Here is a 20860-nt window from a genome sequence, read left to right as displayed (position 1 = left end):
AGATGGCTCTGGAGGAGAAAGTGAGGCTGGCGACTTTGCACAACCCTCCCTCACTTAAATCCAATTCACTTGCAAGTCATGGCATCACCTTCCTGATGTCATGGTCCTCTTCAAGAACAAAGGACAAACAACAATACTTACATGATAAAAAAAGGTATTCTTCGGAAGTCCTAATGGGAACCTTCTCATAGATTTATATTTGTCCTTTAGCAAAGTCCCATATTTCTGAAGATTTTCCTTACTTACTTCCATGCACATTGAAAGAATTATGCCATTCCCTTAGTGTTCTTCCTACACCTTTCTCCTGACCTTTTATTTTAATAGAGGTTGGGAAAGATTCACTATAATGACAAAAGAGAGGTTTTGGAAAGAGAAAGTATCTTTACATGCCACAACTGGGCTCTATTATTTCATCCTCTTATTCCCTTATATTATTGTATTGTCCTCTTTTGTTTTACCACCAAAACTAATAAGGAGGATGTATAACATTTCAAATGCTATCCTTCAAATATTGATTTCACCCCTGGGATACAGGATATTTTCAGGCTCTGATGCTGCTGCTGTTGCTCCTGCTATTATTGTACCTGATCCCTGGTTATTTTATGTGAGACAGTTTTGGGAAGATTTTTTAATAACTATTATGAAGAGCTGAAGCCATCTTTTACTGTATATTATAAAACATACAACAAACCTTTAGGAGAAAGTATGCTTTTATGAGCTAGTGGCTGCCAACTCTAGTGCTTCCCCACACTTTCCTTCATCTAAGATGTGTTCCTCTTGTCCAAGATGAAGAATTCTGGAATTTCCCTGGGCCTGAGAGGTCGCCATATCAAGGTAGCTCTAGCCATGCTTCACAGTTATATTCCTGCATTATCACACTGTATATATACTCTTCCCCTCCCCCTTCCACTTCCTGCTCTGGGTACAGTAATCAAGTCAGTGCTGTCATTGCTTCTCGAAAGGACATGTGAATCAGTTACCTCTGGATCAACTCATCCTCTCTCATTCCCCAGACAGAAACTCCCTTCCCTACCCATCATCCCCCTATATGTTTTACCGCGCCCATTAGAATGTAATTTCCTTTAGAGCAGGAATAACTGTCTCTTGTATATATATATATATGTATATATATATATAATATATATATGTATATATATATATAATATATATATATACATATCCCCATTTAGCTCAGTGCCTGGCACATAGTAAGTGCTTAAGTGCTATTCATTCATTTGTTCATAAGTTATATGAGTGCAGGTGGCAGAGCAGGAGTATCTAATGCATATACACACTTCTATATCTATATTTGACAGTCTGTCTGTTCTAGGAGTTTCTCCAGACGCAAGTGCTAGATCAAAAGAATAGGATAGAGTTGAGCTCCCTTACATGTCTATGGCTATAGATTACCACTCAAAAGTCCACTCCTTGCCTCTTTCTCAACCTCTTTTGATGGGCCACAAAGAGGTCCTGTCTCAAAGTGTGTCTCAAACAAACTGAAATAAGTACTTTCTCCGCTCAATCAGTGTCATGGCTCAGCATTTTTTCATCCAATCTGGAAACATGTGCATATATATCATCCTCAGAAAACCTATCCCAGGCTTGGGTGGAAGTGAAGTTAGCCATTTAGTCATTCATTCATTTTAGAGTTTTTGATACACAAGGAGAAAGACACTAGGCTGAGGCTGGAACTATTGTGAAGTAACCAGGAGTTTGTCCCTGTTGTTATCACATACAATTACATATTATAGTAGAGGAGATCCTTCCTCACCCCAACAGGCCTACTCCCTCTTTAATTCCTCTCATGAACTCAGGCTACCAAACTCCAGGGATTTGTGGCTATCATTGAGGATGGAGGTGGGAGGAAATCTTATAAACTGTCATGAGAGGACACCTTCTAGGTCTTCTGCCTAGGTGAGGAACATTTTCCCAGGCATAAACTAGCCTGGGGACACACTCCCCTCTCAGACTCCTGGGATTAGCCCATAATCAACTTCTGGGATCTGTGGCAATGGGTGGGGGTGGGGAGCAGTTCCCCAGTTATTGTGGTTTGTCCATTTTTGAAGGGGAGCAATGACATCTAGAGTGATGTCTTGACTTGCATATGAATTAGATCTTAGTGAGGCAAAGTTAACACGAAGTCCTCAGCCTCATTCTCTCTTCCTGGGTCTTTGAAATCCACTGGCAGGACAAAAAGCAAGACAACTGGTGATGGCCCAGAATGCAGTGCATGACCTTGGCATCTTTGGTGTCTGACCAAGCTCTAATCACTTCACAGTGCCTGCTTCAGCTACCATTATGGCCATTGGAATAAATTGTTCTCATCTGCTCATTCTGCTGGGGAAAGTCCTCATGTGCTTGAGGTACACATCCCCCTAATTCACCTACAGATTTGAGATCTGTCAGTTACCCTCAACCTGATTTAGCCAATCTACTAGACAATTTTAGCAGGGTGTAGCCACTGTGCATACTACAGCTTCTTGAACCTACGTCAGATGAAGGTAGACACCAAAGGTGGGTGAGGAGAGCTGAAAAGGGCTTGGCAAGCCCTCACATCAGAGGTGCTAGTCCTCCCTAAATACCCTAGTAAACCTTGCACTAACTCTCTCCAGTCCTCTGATCTCCATTTTCTTTGTGCCCTCTGGATATCAATTCTGCAATGGGAAAAAGAAATCACTATATTTTGAGTCAGAGATCTGAGTCCTGATCATTCAGTTGAGGCCTTGTTCAAGTTATTTTATCTCTCTGGGCCTCAGTTTCCTCCAAGGAATTTAGACCAGATGACCTAAAAGGTTCTGTCTAGCTCAATCTATGATCCTGTGACCCCAGATTTTTTCCTCTCTAATTCCTTCCATCTCCTGGTGCACACTGAAACCTAGTTTTTTCCTTAAGACAACACAACCTTTTGCACCTTCTCCAAGGCTGGCTGCTCCTTCTTTCACACTCTCTTATACACATACAGGGCCAGGAAGAAGACTTGGCATACATACTCCTTGCTCCTCAGTGCCACTTTCACACTTCCTCTCTGCCACCATTTCCTACTAGTCACCGCTCCTCTAAACTTCACTCCATCCTGCACAAATCCTTGTTGTTATCATCTGTGGACTTTCATATTACTCTCTTTTCACCCTAACATGTACAGTACCTGAATCACAGTCTTTTTCGTTCAAACCTCTGCCCTGAGCTATGCTGATGGGCTACAAAAGAGGTTTCACCAGACTCTACCCCTCTCTCCTTTCTTGCCTCTTCACTTACCTACAATAAAATAGGTTAGCCTTAACCCCAGCCTAGAGGTCTCTCTCCTACCCTGAGGCTGACAGTAACCAGCATAAGAGCAGGAAAAGTTTAGGCCTATTAGGGCTATAGACAGTAGCTACTTCTTCCTTGTCCCAACAGAAGAACTAAAGGCAAGTACATAAGAAACTATAAATTAGGTATGTAGGAGAGTTAAATCAGAATAATCAATCCTGTCAAGATGGAGAGAATCAAAGAAGGCTTCATGGAAGAAATAGTACCAAAATTGGGCCTGGAAGGAAACAATTTTAACAGATGGTCAGCATATTGAAGTAGGGAGTTTGGAGAAGGAGGAAGAGTACCCATTAAAGTCATGGAATAAAACATGTACATATGCCCCAAAGTGGGAAAGGTCAAAATGGGATTAGTGAATGACAAGTAGTCAAGTTTGTGAAAGGACTTAGTACGAAAGATCTAGAAAGATAGGTCAGAGCCAAATTATTCAGTGCCTTGAATGTCAGAGTACAGAGTTTGTACTGAAGACTATTGATGGGCCAAAGATTTATGGTGCATCTCAACTACTGAGTGCTGATGGAGCCACACTGACCAGTAATAAGGACATGATCCTGGAGAGATGAATTGAACACTTCCATAGTCTTCTATGATGACATACTGCCTTCAACCAATGCTGAAGCCATTGATTGGATACCTCCCAATGAAGATTTTTGAGCAAGGGATGACACAATTCTAACTTTTTCTTTTTGCTGTTGATGGTAACAGTTTAGTTTTGGTTAGGACCTGTAATACATAATGAATCTGGGGAACTCCTGGAGTGGGGACTCCCCCTACTAATGCAGATTGGTTTATTCATCTGAAACTTAACAGTCTTAGAGAGTTGCCAAGGACTGGGAGAGGTTAAGTGATTCCCCATGGCCACATAGCTAGTGTGCATCAGAGGTAGGATTTGAACCCAGGTGTTCCTGACTCCAAGGAGCTCTCTATGAAGAATTTAAAAGTCATCCAAAACTTCAATAATGAGGGGAATACCATAAAGAATTATTATCTGACACTGACTTCCTCCTTCATGAACACTTTGTAAGTAGTTATTACTATGGAACATACTGGTATTAGAAAGAAATTAGAGCCTTTTTTGTAAATAATGGGAAGAAGAAATTTGGGTTAGTTTCTTGTAACTGATTCTGTTACACAAATGTAATTTAAAAAAATAGAAACATTTCTTTTTATAAAAGTGTAAACAAAACCCCTATGCTTTAAGGCACAAAGGGTCCAGATTAATTTGTTTTGGGGGTGAGGTGATCAGGGTTAAGTGACTTGCCCAAGATCACACAGCTATTAAGTGTCAAGTGTCTGAGGCTGGATTTGAACTCAGGTCCTCCTGACTCCAGGGCTGGTGCTGTATCCACTGCATCACCCTAGTTGCCCCTAAGGTTAATTTTATTGTTTGGTCAGGGAGAGGTGAGGAGAAAAAGGAAGTATCACATTTCTTTAGCTTGAGCTGCCAGTGAGAAACCTGGGGGTAGGGGGAGAAAACACCAAAAATCTTTAATTGGATGACCTAGTTATAGCAGCACCAACTCCATACTTGCAAACACATTGGCAATACTATACATTTTTTTTGTAAGTGCCATCTGTATAACTTAAAACACAAATAGCTTCAACTGGAAAAAATATATACATGTATAAAATAAAAACCCTAAACCTATCTGCCTGTTATGTAAAACTGTGTCTGTTGTTGAGAGAGGAAATTGGAGAACGTAAGATAAATGACCCTAGAGTGTGACAGGATCCTTCCAGGAAAAATTTGAAAGGGTTCTGGCTTCTAAGGAGGACTGAGTAATGATTGATCAAAGATCAATGGGAAACTACTATCTTGTCACCCAAGAACTAAGGAATGGCCTACCTTCCTTCTGAAACTAGAGGCATGTTCTCTAATTTAAGGTAAATGGCCAATATGAAATTCCTTTCTTTTTCTTTAAAGAAAAAGCATTAACATTTGCTTTTCTGCTGCACCCTAAGAACCATGCAACTTTTCCATCTGAATTGGAGCTGAAACCTTCCACATGGTGTTATCTTCCCCATTAGAAAGTGAACTCATTGAAAGCATGGACTATCATTTCTCCTTCTATCCCTAGATAACACTTAGCAGAGTGTTTTGTACATATAAAGTAAGCATTTAACAAATGCTATATTCATTTAATCTCAGTCTCAATCTTTCTCTTTCTCTCTTTTTTTAGTTTTTTCTCTGTTACTCTGTCTGTCTCTCCATCTTTTTCTCTCTCCATCTCTCTTAGGCAAGATAATATTTGTGTAATTATTGTGTATTGTGTATTGCATAGTGCCTGGCACATAGTGGATGCTACATAAAAACTATCATCATCATCATCATCATCATTATTATTACCCATTTCTATCTCTGTCTCTTTGTCTTTCAGTTAAATAAGCTAATGTTTCATTGCTTTCATTGGTCTTTCAAAAAAATTAACTCTTACTTAGTTTTCCTTTTGCTTTTAGTTTTTCTCATTTCTCCTTTGATTTATCAATTTCTTCTTTTGATCTCATTTAATTTGATTTTCCATATTTCAATTATAAACCCAAATCATTAATCTTTTTTCTTTATTATTGTTGTTGTTAGGCAGCTAGGAGGCACAATAGATAGAGCTCTGGGCCTGGAGTCTGAAAGTCCTGAGTTCAAATATGACCACAGAGCCTTACCAGCTAGGTGGCTCTGGACAAATCACTTTATCTCTTTTTGCCTCAGTTTCTTCAACTTTAAAAGGAGGATAATAATAACGCCTATCTTACAGGGTTGTTGTGAAGATCAAATGAGATATTTGTAAAAAGCATCTAGCATAGTACCTGGCACATAGTAAGCACTATATAAATGTTTATTTCCTTCCCTTTCTCCTATTATAAGCAATTAGGTAAATAAATTTGCCTCTAAGAACTGCTTTAGCTGCATCTCATAAAGTTTGATATGTTGCCGTACTATTGACATTACTTTTAATATAATTTTTATTATTTTCATTATTTAGAGTTTGACTCATTCTTTAGCAAATAATATCTTAATCCCCATTAAGGCATACTTTTTTTTTGAGGCAATCAGGGTTAAATTACTTGCTCAAGGTCACACAACTAGTAAGTTTCTGAGGCCAAATTTGAACATAGGTCTTCCTGACTACAGACCTAGCACTGGATCCAGTATGTCACCAGCTGGCTCTAGGAAGGCTTTCACAAATGATATTCTATGGGAGACCATATGTTCAGCCACATATAATTGTCCAAAAGGTACAGACCAGTGTATTTATTGTTTGTTGCCCATAGAAAGGATTTGATTTGATAGAGTGTAACTCTACTTTAAGAGCTCTCCTAGCACAAGGTGTTTACCCTGAATATTAAGTACATGCAAAAAAAAATTTTCATAGATACTATAATAAATATAACTTTATTCAACTACTCTTTAGTTATAACTATAATAAAATGGAAATAGATCCTTGGTTTTTTGGAGGTAAATAATTTTAAATAATTCAAAAAGTCTAGGTAATTAACAGTGTTTAGATAATGAAAGAGGGAGAAAAGGCCATAGTTCCCCTCTACTCCTACTTAAGAGTCATCAAGGTAAAAAAAAAAAAAAAGACAAGACCTGGCCTAGGTTTTCAAAAACAAAACTAGTACTTCTTGTAATCTGGGCACCATAAGTAAAGGTCATTCAATCATAGAAGTGAGGGGTGGGAAGAAGAAGGAACCTCATCTTTCCCTGGGCCAAAAAAGGGATGGTTAAAAAAGAAAAAAAAATAGCAACAGAAATACAATAAAGTAAACAGAGGACTGGGATGTGATAGAAAAGGAGAGAAAAAAGGGATAGAGGGTGAAAGTGAAGAGGGGACTTCAGGTGAAAAAAATTAAACTGATTATAGGGCTGATTAGAAGGTGAAAATAGGTGTGGGTTGAAGCAAAACTGGGGGAATTTGGCTGTAGTCTGGAAAGGGAAGGGGAATTGGAAGGATAAAGACTGGGATCAGATGATTCCATGCAATAAAATCTGCAGATACCTAGTGTTGTTTGCTTGACTGATTTGTGTGTGTGTGTATGTGTGTGTTTGTTTGTTTAAGAAGGAATATAAAAGGATTTGATACAAGGAAAAGTAAACATAGCAATAAAAATCAATATGAATGTGATAAACTAGCCCATGAAACTAGAAGGTTGCACAATGTACTAGAAAGCAAAACCCATCAATCTGTTGTAGGTGAGGTTGGAGATTGACATACATGCTTCGAGTGTCCAGAATGAGTCCAAAAGACGAAATGTAGAAAGTGGAGCAATTAGTTGACTCACATTCAATATATGCAAGTGGGCTTTAAAAGAGGACCTGACACGTGGTTACATACTTCCACAATAAGCTTTCATCATAGTATCACTGAGTCCTTTTTCTCTTATTGTCCATAACTAACCACTGACCAAATCTATGAAATATCTAACACACCTATCCCTTTGTCACTTGCAACACCTAACACAGTACTAAGCATATAGTAGGAATTCAGTACTCTTTGCTCATTGATTTTAGGTAGACAATTGAGTGAAGGAGAACACAAAGAGAAATTATTGGAGAAAGGCATAAAGAAATGGACAAGAGGCACATCGGTCTCCTAGACGAAGTGGAAATACAGGAATCAGCCAGTAGGACTTGAGCTAGAAAGAATATAAGGAGTAAAATAGTAATGGAAAAGATGGATTTGAAGGAGTCTTTGAAAAACAATTCAATTCGCTCCAATGGTCAAGCTCAGCAGAAAGTAAGAGTGTATGATATGATTAATAGGAAAACAAGGTAAAGAAAAACAATTTTAAGGAAAGTACTAAGAAATGGACTAGATATTACAATATAATGGTTAGGGTATTGAACTTGGAATCAGGAAGATGTGGGTTTAAATCCTGTCTCTGACACTTTTTAGCCATATGTTCATGGGCAATCATTGAGCCTCTGTTTTTTCATGTGTAAAATGGGCATGATAATAATAGCTATAGAAACTACTTCACAGGATTATTGTGAGATTTAAGTAATATAATTTATATAAAGCATTTTGCAGACTCTAAAGTGCTATAAGGAGGTAGGAAGAGGCTTAATAAAAATAAGGGTTTCTTGTTTAAAATGTTACCACGATGGATAATAGAATCACTCACTAATACCCTATGTGAATTAATCTATCAGATGCTTTATTCTGAGCAGACTGAGTGAACTGGGTAGCTTGTTGATTGACTGACTGTTTGGATGGGGGCAGGGAAGAGAGTACTGAAGTAAAGAAAAGGAAGTAGAAAGAGGAAATGTGGGGAGCCTTAGGTAACATTCTTCATAATTTCACCTTTCTAAACAATGCCCGTGGAGAAAGCTGGCATTGAGAGGCCTTCGAATGTGGGGCCAGTTGCAGAGACATTTTCTGGGAAGACAAGTTTGAGTAGAATTTCCAGGAGTTTTGCTTCCTCCTTCATCTTGTTCTCTATTTCTTCACCTACTAATCTTTGTTTAGCAGAAAACCATCAGAACTAGAGATATCTTTTTCATCTTAGTGAGTCCTAAGCAGGGGAAACCCCAAGAGATTTAGAAAAATGCAGTATGGCTGAAAGTCATGAGACACTAAAGACTCCAAAAAATTCTAATGTTTACCAGTGTATGGTGGGTACAGTATGTAACAAAATTGGAAGTATCAGTAAGAACTGGAGTAAATGCATGATCAAAAAAGATGATGGGCTAGTTACATAGTTAAAATAGGGAATAAGTGATAGGCAACCTGTGTGTTCCATTGGTATAATTGTGATATTGGGAGAAATGCTCTCAGTATGTTGGGGTGTTCTCACAGGCAGAACCTGTGGGAAAATGTGGACAGGAGTCACATAGCACAGGTGGGCATGGATGGGTTGTGAGCTGCATAGATGGCAGAAATACGCACCTGGAGGAGATAAGCTATCTACTTGAGTTTTTGCACTCTGGGATTCTTGTGCTCTCCAAGTACACAGTTCCATGTGGTTTGAAAACCCCTCAAAAGTTTATTTCCATATCATAACAATGAAAATATGATATTTGGAGAGAACATAGGATAATCTTGGAAAAATGTTTTATGTTAATTCAGATGAAAAAATAAAATAATATTTTATATATCTATATGTGTATGTATGTTTACCAGCAAAGTAATTTGCATGGAAATTCTCATTTCGCTAAAAGGATTACAATTCAAGAGTTGTCAAATACAAGTCACAAAATCATTTTTAAAAGGAGGCAGGCAACATCTATTTATAGTCACATTTCTCATTCAAGATGCTTTGGAATTTCAACTTTTCCAGCAAGTCAGTTCGGTTATGGTACATGAACAAATGCCACACTAAGCTACGATTATTTTGAAAAGTAAGCCTGCTAAAATATGATGGCAAATCGGTAATTCTGTTGAAGAAAATGAACACTTACTGATAGCATTTAAGAATAAAACTTAGTTAATTTTTAGGGGTTTTCCCCCTCTTTGTGAACAATAGCAATTATAAATGATGGATGCATGATAAGGAATGAAACATTTGGTTCATATATAACTTAAAATGGGATAATGTTGCTAAAATTTTGTTAAGAAAACATGAAGAGCATCTGACACTCAGCAGAGACAGTTACAATGTGAAAACAACTTTCTTGAGGAGACAGTGGCATGAAAGCAGCTGTGTTATTGCATGGGCACATTTCTGGGCCTACATTGATTTGCACACTTATTATTGATATGTGCAAGGATGTTTTCTTGTCACACCACTTGGGGAATCCTTGCAGATCCTAGCACCAAAGTATAAATCAGATTTTGTCTTTTATCTGAGTTCTTTCTATGTTTTTAGTACTGAGTGTACTGAGGTATGTTTTCTTTGGTTACTTTAGTAATAAATGTGCAATTAAAACACAATATATACATCATTAAAAATCAAATTTCAGTGTCCACTTTTTAGGTAATAAAATTGTAGATTTCTTCAGTAGGGTAGATGGTCATCATTTTCTTACATCAGTCATAAAGCTGTTTTCAATACATAAAACAATTAGCTTATTAGCACAACTATAGGTTTTTTGATCCAAGATTTTTCCTGTGCTCAGTGGTGATGCGTTTCCTGTTACAGCTATATCTGCTGTTCTCCATGCTTCACAGTAGTTGCTTACCAGTCGAATTCCATTTGTGTTGGAGCCATGCCATATTACCTTCTGAGGCCTACGGGAGAATTTTGTATGGTTATTTCTAGAAATGGTGCTTTATCAGTGAATTGACATCTTGAAGGCTAAGGCAAAGCTATATTAAATTCTCTACTATCCATATGTATGTATATGTATACTCTATACATCTATATATATAATTGATTTCTATGAGGATTAGCAATTTTCAAAAGATTAGCATTTCAGCAAATACATAGAACTAAAACCATGTTGAATATACTACATTTTGTTAATCCAAATATAGGCTTCCCAAGAAGAAAGGCTGCCTGCCCCCCTTAAATGAAGGGAAAATAGTTTTAGACAAAAAAGGAAATCATTATTTAAAAATATTTAATGCGAAATATTTAAAAAAACATTATTATCAATTCATTTTAAGATGTTTCAGCCATTTTTAACATCATGGTGCTCTTTGTTTTTCTCACTTTAATTGTTATTGTCATCTATGGCAGTAAGAGTGTAATAATAGACCCACTTGAGTAAAATTTACGAATGAAATGTAATCTACATTAGGACCAACATGGTGATTTTTTTTTCTTTTAATCAACTTACTTTGAGATCTTGCAGTATTTAGCATGGTGCAGATAAGAGATTTAATTTAATAACTGAGGATTTAGGTTCAAATACTGGTTCTGCTATTCACTATCCTGAGTAATCCATTCAATCTTTCTGGGACTCAGTTTCCTCATCTGTAAAATGAGGAAGACTTTCAACCCTACAGTTCAAAATCTATGATTGTCTTTAACAGCATCACTTGTCCTTGTACCAGACAAACTCCAAAGTGCTAACTGATAGAGCTGTCCAATTGATTGAATGCCAGATAAAATAGCATTTAATGTATTTGTTAGGGCTTCTCAGTATAAAAAGCACTTACCATGATGGGTCTGTCATAACATTCCGGCCATCAAAGGAATATATTGGAACGTGGTTATTGAATTGACCTCCATGGCCAGAAAAAATGGACTCCCAATTATTGAAAAGTATTTCTCCCTGCGGAAATCAAAAGCAATATTTTAACATTTGGAGCTTAACTGTGAGTTTTAATAGCATGGTATAAGGATTGGATAAATTTTCAGAAGCTCTCAAGGTACTCGAGGTACAATGCAGAATCAAACTATGATTTGTTTCTAATAAGATTTTGAGTTATTTAGATTTGAAGGATGCTAGAGGGTCCTGTTTGTCTAAAACTGTTTCTTTCACTGATCTGTCACGATGTGGCTTCTAGCGCTCCCTGGAAGCCTTATCTCTCTTACTCTGATATAGTCCGGAGTGACTCTGGAATTCTCTCCTCAGCTTTGCCTATTCGCTTTTCTGGCTTCCTTCAAGATTCAGCTCAAATCCTACCTTCTGCAAGGGGCCTTCCCCTCAGCCCTCCCATCCTCATTGTTTTCCCTCTGAGATTACCTTCTTCTACCTTGAATATCTCTTGTAGGTATACAATGTTTGTATGTTGTCTACCTCCTTAGAATGTGGCCTTTTTGAGAGTAGGCGTAGTGCATCTGTCTCTCACAGTATCTCCAACTGCCTACTTGGCACATAATAAATGTTTAATAGATGTTTGTTGACTGACTGATTAAAAATATATACCTTGTTAGTCACTGACTGTTCACACACAGTACATCTTCTGGCAAGAGAGTAAAGAATTCTTCTACCCAACCACTTCTTCCTTATTTGTACAAATTTCTAATTTGTGCTAATTGCTAAACCCTACCTAGTCATCGTTTGGGCCCTGATGGCTGAGGGTGAATGTGAATAGAAACTGTTTCTATTTTGGGTACAAACCCTGAGGGTCTTTCCCTTCCATATTGATTTTTTTTTTTGACTAGGCAAAAGAGGCCATTCTTTGCCTCATTTCTTACCTAGTCTTAATCACTGAATGGGTATTGCCTCAGTCAAACTGAGACCTGTTAAAGACCTTAGCTTAAAAAGGCCAAGGTCTCCTACTGCATCAGGGACTATCTCCAGTCTTGCTGATCTATATCTTGCCACAGGATCCAGATGGCTCTGGAGGAGAAAGTGAGACTGGTGACTGCACAGCCCTTCCTCACTTAAATTCAATTCACTTTCATGTCAAGGTCCTCAGGACAAAGAACAACAACATCTTCAGGGCAGAGAATAAAGGATTCTCCTACCCACCCACTTCCTCCCTATTTGTGCTTATTTCCTGGACTTCGCCTCTCCATGTGAACTTGATGGGTTTTGAACTCCTTTCCTACACTGCTTAATAATAACCCAAATATATAGAATTTTAAAGTTGACAATGAACTTTGCTTACAACAGTTTCTTGAAGTAAATAGTTTGTGTTCTTATCCTCAATTTACAGATGAAAAATCAAAGACCCATAGAGGTTAAGGGACATGCCCAGTGTCACATAGCAAATAAATGTTATAGCTGAGTCTTGAACTTGAGACACCTAATTCCAAGTCTATTATTCTTCCCAATATTCCACATTCCCTCACCATCCAGGACTCTTGGCTATTCAGATGCTTGAAATCAATATGATACCAGTCATTCCTGTGGTTATTCTTTGCATAACTCCTAGGTGGGGGTTGTCTTATTAGGAGTTCTATAATCTACATATTTTTGTGCCAACAAATGTAGGGGAAAATATATTAATTGTGCAAATCTGCTGTTTAAACTGGAGCTTATTGGCCTTCTTGGTCCTATACAAAGTGCTAATATTTTAAGTAGAAGATTTTGTTGTAAATTAATCTATTTAAAAAAGACTTTTTATTCTTTTGAATTTAAAATTGATTATTGTTCTTGTTAAATGATTTAAAAAATAAAACTAGAAATTAAAAAAACTATATGAGGGGCCACATACAGTTTTTTGGTGAGAGAATAGCTTCTTCTACCCTCATATAACCCAATTTAGAGTCAACTTTTATCCCTATACTAATTGAACCCAGAAAAGGGAATACAGTATGGATGGGAGATACTTCCTGGCAAAAAAAAACTGAGAAGTGCTTTTCGTAAGATCATAGATTTAGAGCAAGAAGTGTGAGAGATGAAAGAGTTAAGTTTCCACATAAGTAGATAAGAAATCAGCACAGACAGGCTAACTTCTCTTCGGGGGTGGGGTGGGGGTGGGGTGACAACACACTTCTAGGCACATAATGTATGTTAAGGGTGTGGCCTATAAGGAAGATTGTAACCCAGAAGGACTAGGACCAATCCTGATTCAGAAGGGAGGAGTTAGGCAATTACTAACTATAAAGCTTGCTTTGGCTTCTTTACTTGCACATTTCTCCACTTCCAAGGAGGTGTGCTGGTTTCTCTTGAGAATCAAAAGGATGGACTTCAACCTCTTTAATAAAAAGTCTTTGAGACACCAGTCTTTGGAAAATTTAGTCTGGGGTGATCTTTATAACAGAAGGGACCTCAGAGATTTTTGAGTCCAAATCCCCTATTTTTAATGTAACTCAGAGCTCAATTCCATTCGTATAAGACTCTTCTAATTGATGGAGAAGGATTCTCTACATTCCAGCCCTGCATGAAAGTTGCCTCTAAGGTGGCTGCTTCCAGGATTCTTTCTCTTCCTTTAGACAATTTGGAATCTTTTGTGTCCTCTCTCAAAGCTGGAAGCTTTATGATTTCTCCTTTCTCAACCTCTTACTAATTCCACCCCTCAGAGCATCAAAGTCGTCATTCTTTACCAACGAGTAGAGTCTTAGGCGAATGGGCTTGAACACTGAGTTACAAAAGGATGAGGAAATTGAGTCTGAAATAGGTCAAATGACTTGCCTGGTCTCAGATAGCTAATGAGTGTTTGAGAGGGATTTGAACTCAGGCTTTCTGATTCCATGTCCAGGGCTCTGCCCACTACACTTTACTGCCTAGCTTCTTGGTTTCTTTGGGAGGCTCTTGAAAAAAAAATGCCTTTTCTCTGGTGTTCCTCTTTCTTGTGAAACATCTCCACCCACCTGGGTTGTAGCATCCAGGTCACAAGGCTAGGGCTGGTCCTCAGAAAAACTCAAGGGGATGGAGGTGTTGTGCATTTGTTCCTTTTTTTACTTCAGTGTGCCACCCCCAAAGGGAGTCAGAGTGTCTGTGATCATGCTTGGAGTGTGAATTTACCCCTTCAAAGATTTTTTTTTTCAACAGTTATTTTGCACTGCTCAAAGAGCTCTGAATTCCCACTCACTTTCCTACTGAGGTTTAAGGGGCCAGAAAGATGACTGGCCAACTTCCTCAGACAGGGTCAAACAACAACAAAGACCATCTCTAAATTTATATAAACTCTACCATCTTAAGCACTGTAACTTACTTTGGCCTCTTTTATGCTTTCTATTCATTCCTTTGTCCTGAGTTAAATTAAAGGAAGGCTGACTGACTGAAATGCCAGCCAAACTGGACTTTCAGCTCTTCACTGATTCTGTCCTTCATCATTCTACCTCTGTCTGTACGTGTTGTCCAAACTCCATGCCTGCATTGGATCCCCTCTCATACCAAATCTTTCTTTCAAGGGCTAACTCAGGTACCACCTCCTCTACAAAATCTTTCCTGATTCCCTTGAGGAAAATGATTTCTCTTCTTGACTTTTCTTATTTTACCCTGCCTAGATAGCACTCTTATGTACTTATCATATTTTACCTTGCATTATTCTTGTGTATGTGTCATATTCTTTCCCTCCCCATCTTCTAATGGATTATAAGCTCCTTGAGGACACAGACTGTAATTTTTTTTTCTATCTTCATATTTCCAGAACCTGGCACAAAGAAGATGCTCGCTAAATGTTGAATTGAATTGTCCAATTAAATCTGGGATTTAGCTGCAGAGTGAGTGGGGTGTTGGGGGGTAACATAAGAGAGAAAAGAAAAGAAACTCTCTGGGACAGCAGTTTTGAGGTTCAGTGGCAAAGATTTTATAAAAACAATAGACAAAAAAAAGTTCACCCTTACCTTAAGGTTAACTATTGGCAGGCTGTAGCTGTCTGCTTTTCTCACAATTGTGGACAGATCTTGTAAATGGAATGATAAGAAAGCTCTGTAAGTGGACAATAAACCAGCAGCCTGCGCCTGCTGAAAGCACTGGAAATCGGCTCTAATGTCCCCAGAAAATGGCATATTCAAAGCAACTAGGCGGAGCTGAAAAGCCAAAAAGAAATTTGAGCTTAGAACATGCACAGCTGGGCTCTGGTACTGACAGCCACATGTTTTATTCCTTTAAAAATGCGGGTCAACTTTTTGCTCTTGATTGTGAGACGTGGAACTAACTGTATGGGCTGTGGAAACATTCATTAAAGCTAGACTTCCTTTCAGAATCCTTCCTCTTCACAGCATTTCAATTCTGACTTACAGTATTTCCATTATTTCATTCCAGGCTCTTCAGGGCCAAGCCTGGCATTTGCATACAACCAAGGGTGACTCTATTGAACTGATTTCATTTATGTTTTAGCAGAGGTGTAAAAGGGGAGCCATGCTGAATTGCTCATTGCATTTGTTCTATTGTTGGAAAGGGAATGGAGTTATCTCAAGATGGCAGTGGGAAAAAAGCTATGTCATGGATATACTAAGTTGACAATTCTCAAACACACATACTTACTGCTGGTTTCTCATAATTGGTATTTGAAGCAGGGATTGGTGGAGGTAGAGGGTGGTGAGCCTGTCATTTAAAAGATGGAAATAAATGTTTTTATATCATAATTTTATCTTAAATATTTTTGAAAAGTTTTATTGATTTTTAAAATAATTTTACACCAATCATTTCCCCTTTACTCTGCTTCCCAATTCTCATTGTCAACAGATAATGCTTGACTACATCTGATAGATTGCTCTACATTCCATGTTGTTAATAGAACAGTTATATGACTTGTCTAAAGACCACACAGATGGAATTGAGATTTGAACCCATATCCCATGACTATAAAATTAACATGCTTCATGTTCTGGATTATACTGCTCTTACTGTCTTTATCTTTGTACCCCTAGTGCTAAATAATAGTATGCATTGGAATCCAGTGGCAAGACATAGGTCAGGACAGCTGATAATGGTCTTGGATGTAGTGGAAGACCTTGGCCTTTTTAAGCTAAGGTCTTTCCCAGGTCTCAATTTGTCTGAGGTAACACCCATTCAGTGATTAAGGCCAGGCAAGAATTGACTTGGACTCCACTGGACTCCAATGGCTCTGGAGGAGAGAGTGAGGCTGATGACTTTGCACAGCTCTGCCTCACTTAAATCCAATTCACTTGCAAGTCAAGACATCACTCTTCTGATATCATTAGTCCTCTTTGAGAATGAAGGACTAACAACAACAAATAAGTATGCATATAATAAATCTGTGTTTAATTGAATTGAATAATACTTTATCAATCCTAGCTTCTCTTCTCCAGATTTGCTCTGGTTTGCCAATGTCTCCCTTAAAATGTAGTATCCAGAACTGAAAGTAGCAGATGTGAGCTGATAAATACTTGTTAAATAAATGAATGACCATATAACGTATATGTTACTTTGGGACATAGTGCTCTCTGGACTTGTGATTAATATTAAACAATAATAACAGGGCAGGGGTGGTTGTGGAACTTTAAGATAATATAATGTTGGATACATAGTATGTGCTCACTAAACACTTGATGGACAGATTTATAACCATCTCAAATCCATGTCCAAACAGAATTCACTGGCTTAAAAAACCTTCCCTGCTTCTAATTTCTGTATTACTGGTGGGGAGGTGGAGTATAAAGAAAGTTAAAAAGCATGGTGTGTATACCCTCAAGAAACTTGCAGTCTAATAAGGGCACCACCATCCTTCCAGTCAACTAGGCCTGCAAACTTGATGTCATCCTCAACCCTGACTCACACTCCCTCCACATATGCAATCTGTTGCAAAATCTTGTCATTTCTACCTTTCAAGCATCTCTCATATATCTCCTCTACTCATATACTCTAGTACAGGTCTTCATCACCTATCATAAGGACTATTGTAATAGCCTTCTGATTGGTCTCCTCCTTCATGTTTCTTCCCTTTCCAATCTATCTGCTACCCAGCTGCCAAAGTGATTTTTCTAAAACAGGTTGGACCATGACATCTCTCTTTACTCAATAGACACCAGTAGTACCCTGTTAGTCTTAGGATCAAACAAAAAATATTGTTCAGCACAAGCTGGTCCCTTCCTATCTGTCCACTCTTTCATTTTACACCCTTCCACATTCTTATACCCTTCTACTCTATGATACAACTATACTGGTTACTTGGTGCTCCTTACACACAATTTCATATCCTTACTTCATGCCTCTGCATTAGCTGTTCTCCATGCCTGGAATGCTATCCCTCCTCACCTCCCATCTCTTTACAATTTAGCTCAAATAGTATCTTTTTCAGAAAGTTTTTCATGGTCTCTTCCCTCCTGCTTCCTTCCCTTCCCCCATCCCTAACCCTCAGACCTCTGAGATTATCTTCTAGTTTTACTTTATATATCTTGTATGTACAGTCATCTGAATATCATCTCCCTTATTAGATTATAAGCTCCTGGGGGGGCCACAAAAAGCTTTTTTTTTGTCTTTCTTTGTTTCCTCACAATTAACATAGTATCTGGTACCTATTAAGTGTTTATTAAACGCTTTACTATCAATGAAAATAAATGATGCATATAAATAATTTTGTAAACCAAAGCACTACATAAATAAATATGAGTTATCATGAGGATGAAGAAGAATGTAAAGCTTCCCCTGTTTGGAGGGAGTGTAGTGAAGTATGACAACGCTATGAGAGGCAGCACTGGTGTGGAGGTTAAAGGGCCCACCCTAAAGTAAAAAAGACTTAGATTCAAGCCCTATCTCCGAGATATGTATGTATGTATGTACACACACACACATACACATATATGTGTATATATACATACATACACATATATAGTATATATATACATACACACATACACACACATATATATTTGCTGTGTAACTATGGCAAGTAACTTAATTTTTCAGAGCCCCAAACAGTACTTTAAATTATAGACAAGTTGCTGTTTTTCATTGGTAGAGTGAGGTTTCCATGCCAGAAGCTCTCTACACCAATGAAATTACAAATACAGATATTGCCCTTCCCCAAAACAAATAAACAAGTAACTAGTTATAGTGGAAGGACCATTAGATTTGGAGTCAGAAGTTGTTGTTCAGTCATTTTCAGTCATGCCCCAACTCTTCATGACCCCATTTGGGGTCTTCTTAGCAAAGATTCTAGAGTAGTTGCCATTTCCTTCACCAACTTATTTTACAGATGGGGAAACTGAGGCAAGCAGGGTTAGGTGACTTATCGCATATCTAGAATCACATATCTAGTCAGTGTCTGAGGCTAGATTTGAACTCATGAAGATGAGTCTTCCTGTTTCCGGGTTAGGTACTCTATCCACTGTACCACCTAGCTTGGGCTCTGCTCCTTACTGCCACACTCTCTCTATGACCTTGGGCAAATAATTTTTACTTTTTTGAATCTCAGCTCCCTTATTTGTAAAATGAAGGGATTGGATTAGATGATCTCTTAGGTCCTTCCAGTTCTAATATTGTTTCTCCAGAGTTCCAGTTGTAGGTGATTTGATGGACACTCAACTGTCCATGGCACATCTAATTCACTTTTTTTCAGTTATATTCATGACCATGTTCTGCATAATCAAATAAGCCATAAACTAAACCATATAACTAGAAAGACTTGCAATATGGTGACTCAATGCATATCTATCTATATCTGTATCTGTGTTTATTTCTATATTATCACCAACTATTTATACATACATTGCTGGAAAATGCAGGAGGCGGTGGGCTATCAGCAGGAATAGGAATAAGCTCTCCAAGCTGAAAAAGAAATAATGAAGGAAATAATTAAATACAAAATGAAAACTATACATACACATGAGTGCACACGACAGGGATGGGGAATGGTGATTTCACTGGCATACGGAAATTCTAGGTTAGAAAATTCTTCTAACAAATTGGCCCTTTCTTTTCAATGAACAGCCTTGGTGCATTGCCTAGGGTGCTAAAATATTAAATCATTTGCATCACACAGCTATTACGTGTCAGAGGCAGGACATGAACCCAGGTCCTTTTCACTTCAAGGCTAACTCTCTATCCATAAGACTATGCTACCTTTCTATTAAAAAGGTTACAAATAAAATTCACAGGACCATCATTTTAGATGATAGGCATTGGAACTATTTCATTGAAAGGAAAAGGGAAAGAATAAAAATAATTACCTGTAATTTTTTCCATCCATTTCTTACACGTATAAAAAATTCTGTACTTTCACTTAAATAGATTAGCGTGCCTTCTATCACCAAATGAGCATTTTGCATCATACTTTCAATATTTCCAAATGTTGTTACCTGCAAGACATTAGAAGAAAACATGTTAAACAGTAATAACCACATTCTTCTATAAAATCTGAGATTACAATGAATGAATTAAATCATAATTTATTTTAATTTTTTTTTGATGAGGCAATTGGGATTAAGTGATTTGCCCAGGGTCACACAGCAAGTAAGTGTCAAGTCTCTGAGGCTGGATTTGAACTCAGGTTCTCCTGACTCCAAGGCTGGAACTCTATGCACTGCACCACTTATCTGCCCCAAAACAAGCATTTATTGAGCAATTGCTATGTTGGAGTTCACATTCTAATGGTGGAGACAGCACATGTGGAAGATTTCAGCTACAAGTCAAATGGAAAAGTCCTATAGTCCTTTGGGTGTAGCAGCAAAGCAGGTTAGTGCCTTTTCTTTAATGTCATTCCCACTGATAGAATCTCATGAATTTCTAATAGATTTTTATTTTGACTCCAGAGATATTGAGGTACTATATAGTTATTAAGCTCTATGAACAATGTTATTACTGAACATTTCTAAACACATTAAAGTTGAAGTTAGTAGGAATAGTGTAATTATCGGGGAAATGTAACAGAGAAGAAAAACACAAAGACATATAAAAAAGAAAAAGATACTTAGGGATATGAGCCTAAAAAAGGCCTATGATAGGGAAAAGAGCCAAAGGTATTTAAATACTAATTCTCAAAGTCCTAGGAACTGTTGATATCCCGGAGGAAGCAATTAAAAGTCAGTTGTTATGGGGGTCTTGCTTCCCAGGCCTATTATCTATAGTTACCTGCCATTTAGTGTTTTTTCTGGCCTAAGGCCTGCACTGAAAGGTAAAGTATATGAGAACCTTAGATAAGGAAGGGCCCATAATATAACTTTTCACTCTGTGCAGGAATTCTGATATCTATCACAAGATCTCTTTCCCGAGTCTCCCACTTGGTAGGTAGTGCTTTTTCCTTCTCTCCTAAAATAATTTGTATCAATTTATTTCTACATGTGTATATGATAATTCCCAACCCCCACGTAAGTTCCTTGAGAGATGGGACTGGGTTTTTTTTTGGGGGGGGAGGGTAGAAGGGGG

At 37.9% G+C, this 20860-nt stretch overlaps 1 protein-coding gene across 1 annotated transcript in view; it reads right to left on the bottom strand.

Annotated features, from left to right (window-relative positions):
- Positions 1-9384: 9384 nt before the first annotated feature.
- LOC114025888 (collagen alpha-1(XV) chain-like) overlaps positions 9385-20860 on the bottom strand; it is a 117143-nt gene continuing 105667 nt past the window's right edge. The window contains exons 12-17 of the mRNA XM_027839398.1: positions 19666-19794; positions 19205-19264; positions 16019-16078; positions 15376-15561; positions 11349-11464; positions 9385-10475 (exon numbers count right to left, since the gene is read on the bottom strand). Coding sequence (XP_027695199.1) covers positions 10262-10475; positions 11349-11464; positions 15376-15561; positions 16019-16078; positions 19205-19264; positions 19666-19794 — 765 coding nt within the window. The 3' untranslated portion in view covers positions 9385-10261. The remainder of the gene's footprint in view (positions 10476-11348; positions 11465-15375; positions 15562-16018; positions 16079-19204; positions 19265-19665; positions 19795-20860) is intronic.

The sequence above is a fragment of the Vombatus ursinus genome, unplaced genomic scaffold, assembly GCF_900497805.2.
Source record: "Vombatus ursinus unplaced genomic scaffold, bare-nosed wombat genome assembly UNPS02014832.1, whole genome shotgun sequence".
Lineage (NCBI taxonomy): Eukaryota > Metazoa > Chordata > Mammalia > Diprotodontia > Vombatidae > Vombatus > Vombatus ursinus.
This window is presented reverse-complemented; position numbering and strand designations above follow the sequence as displayed.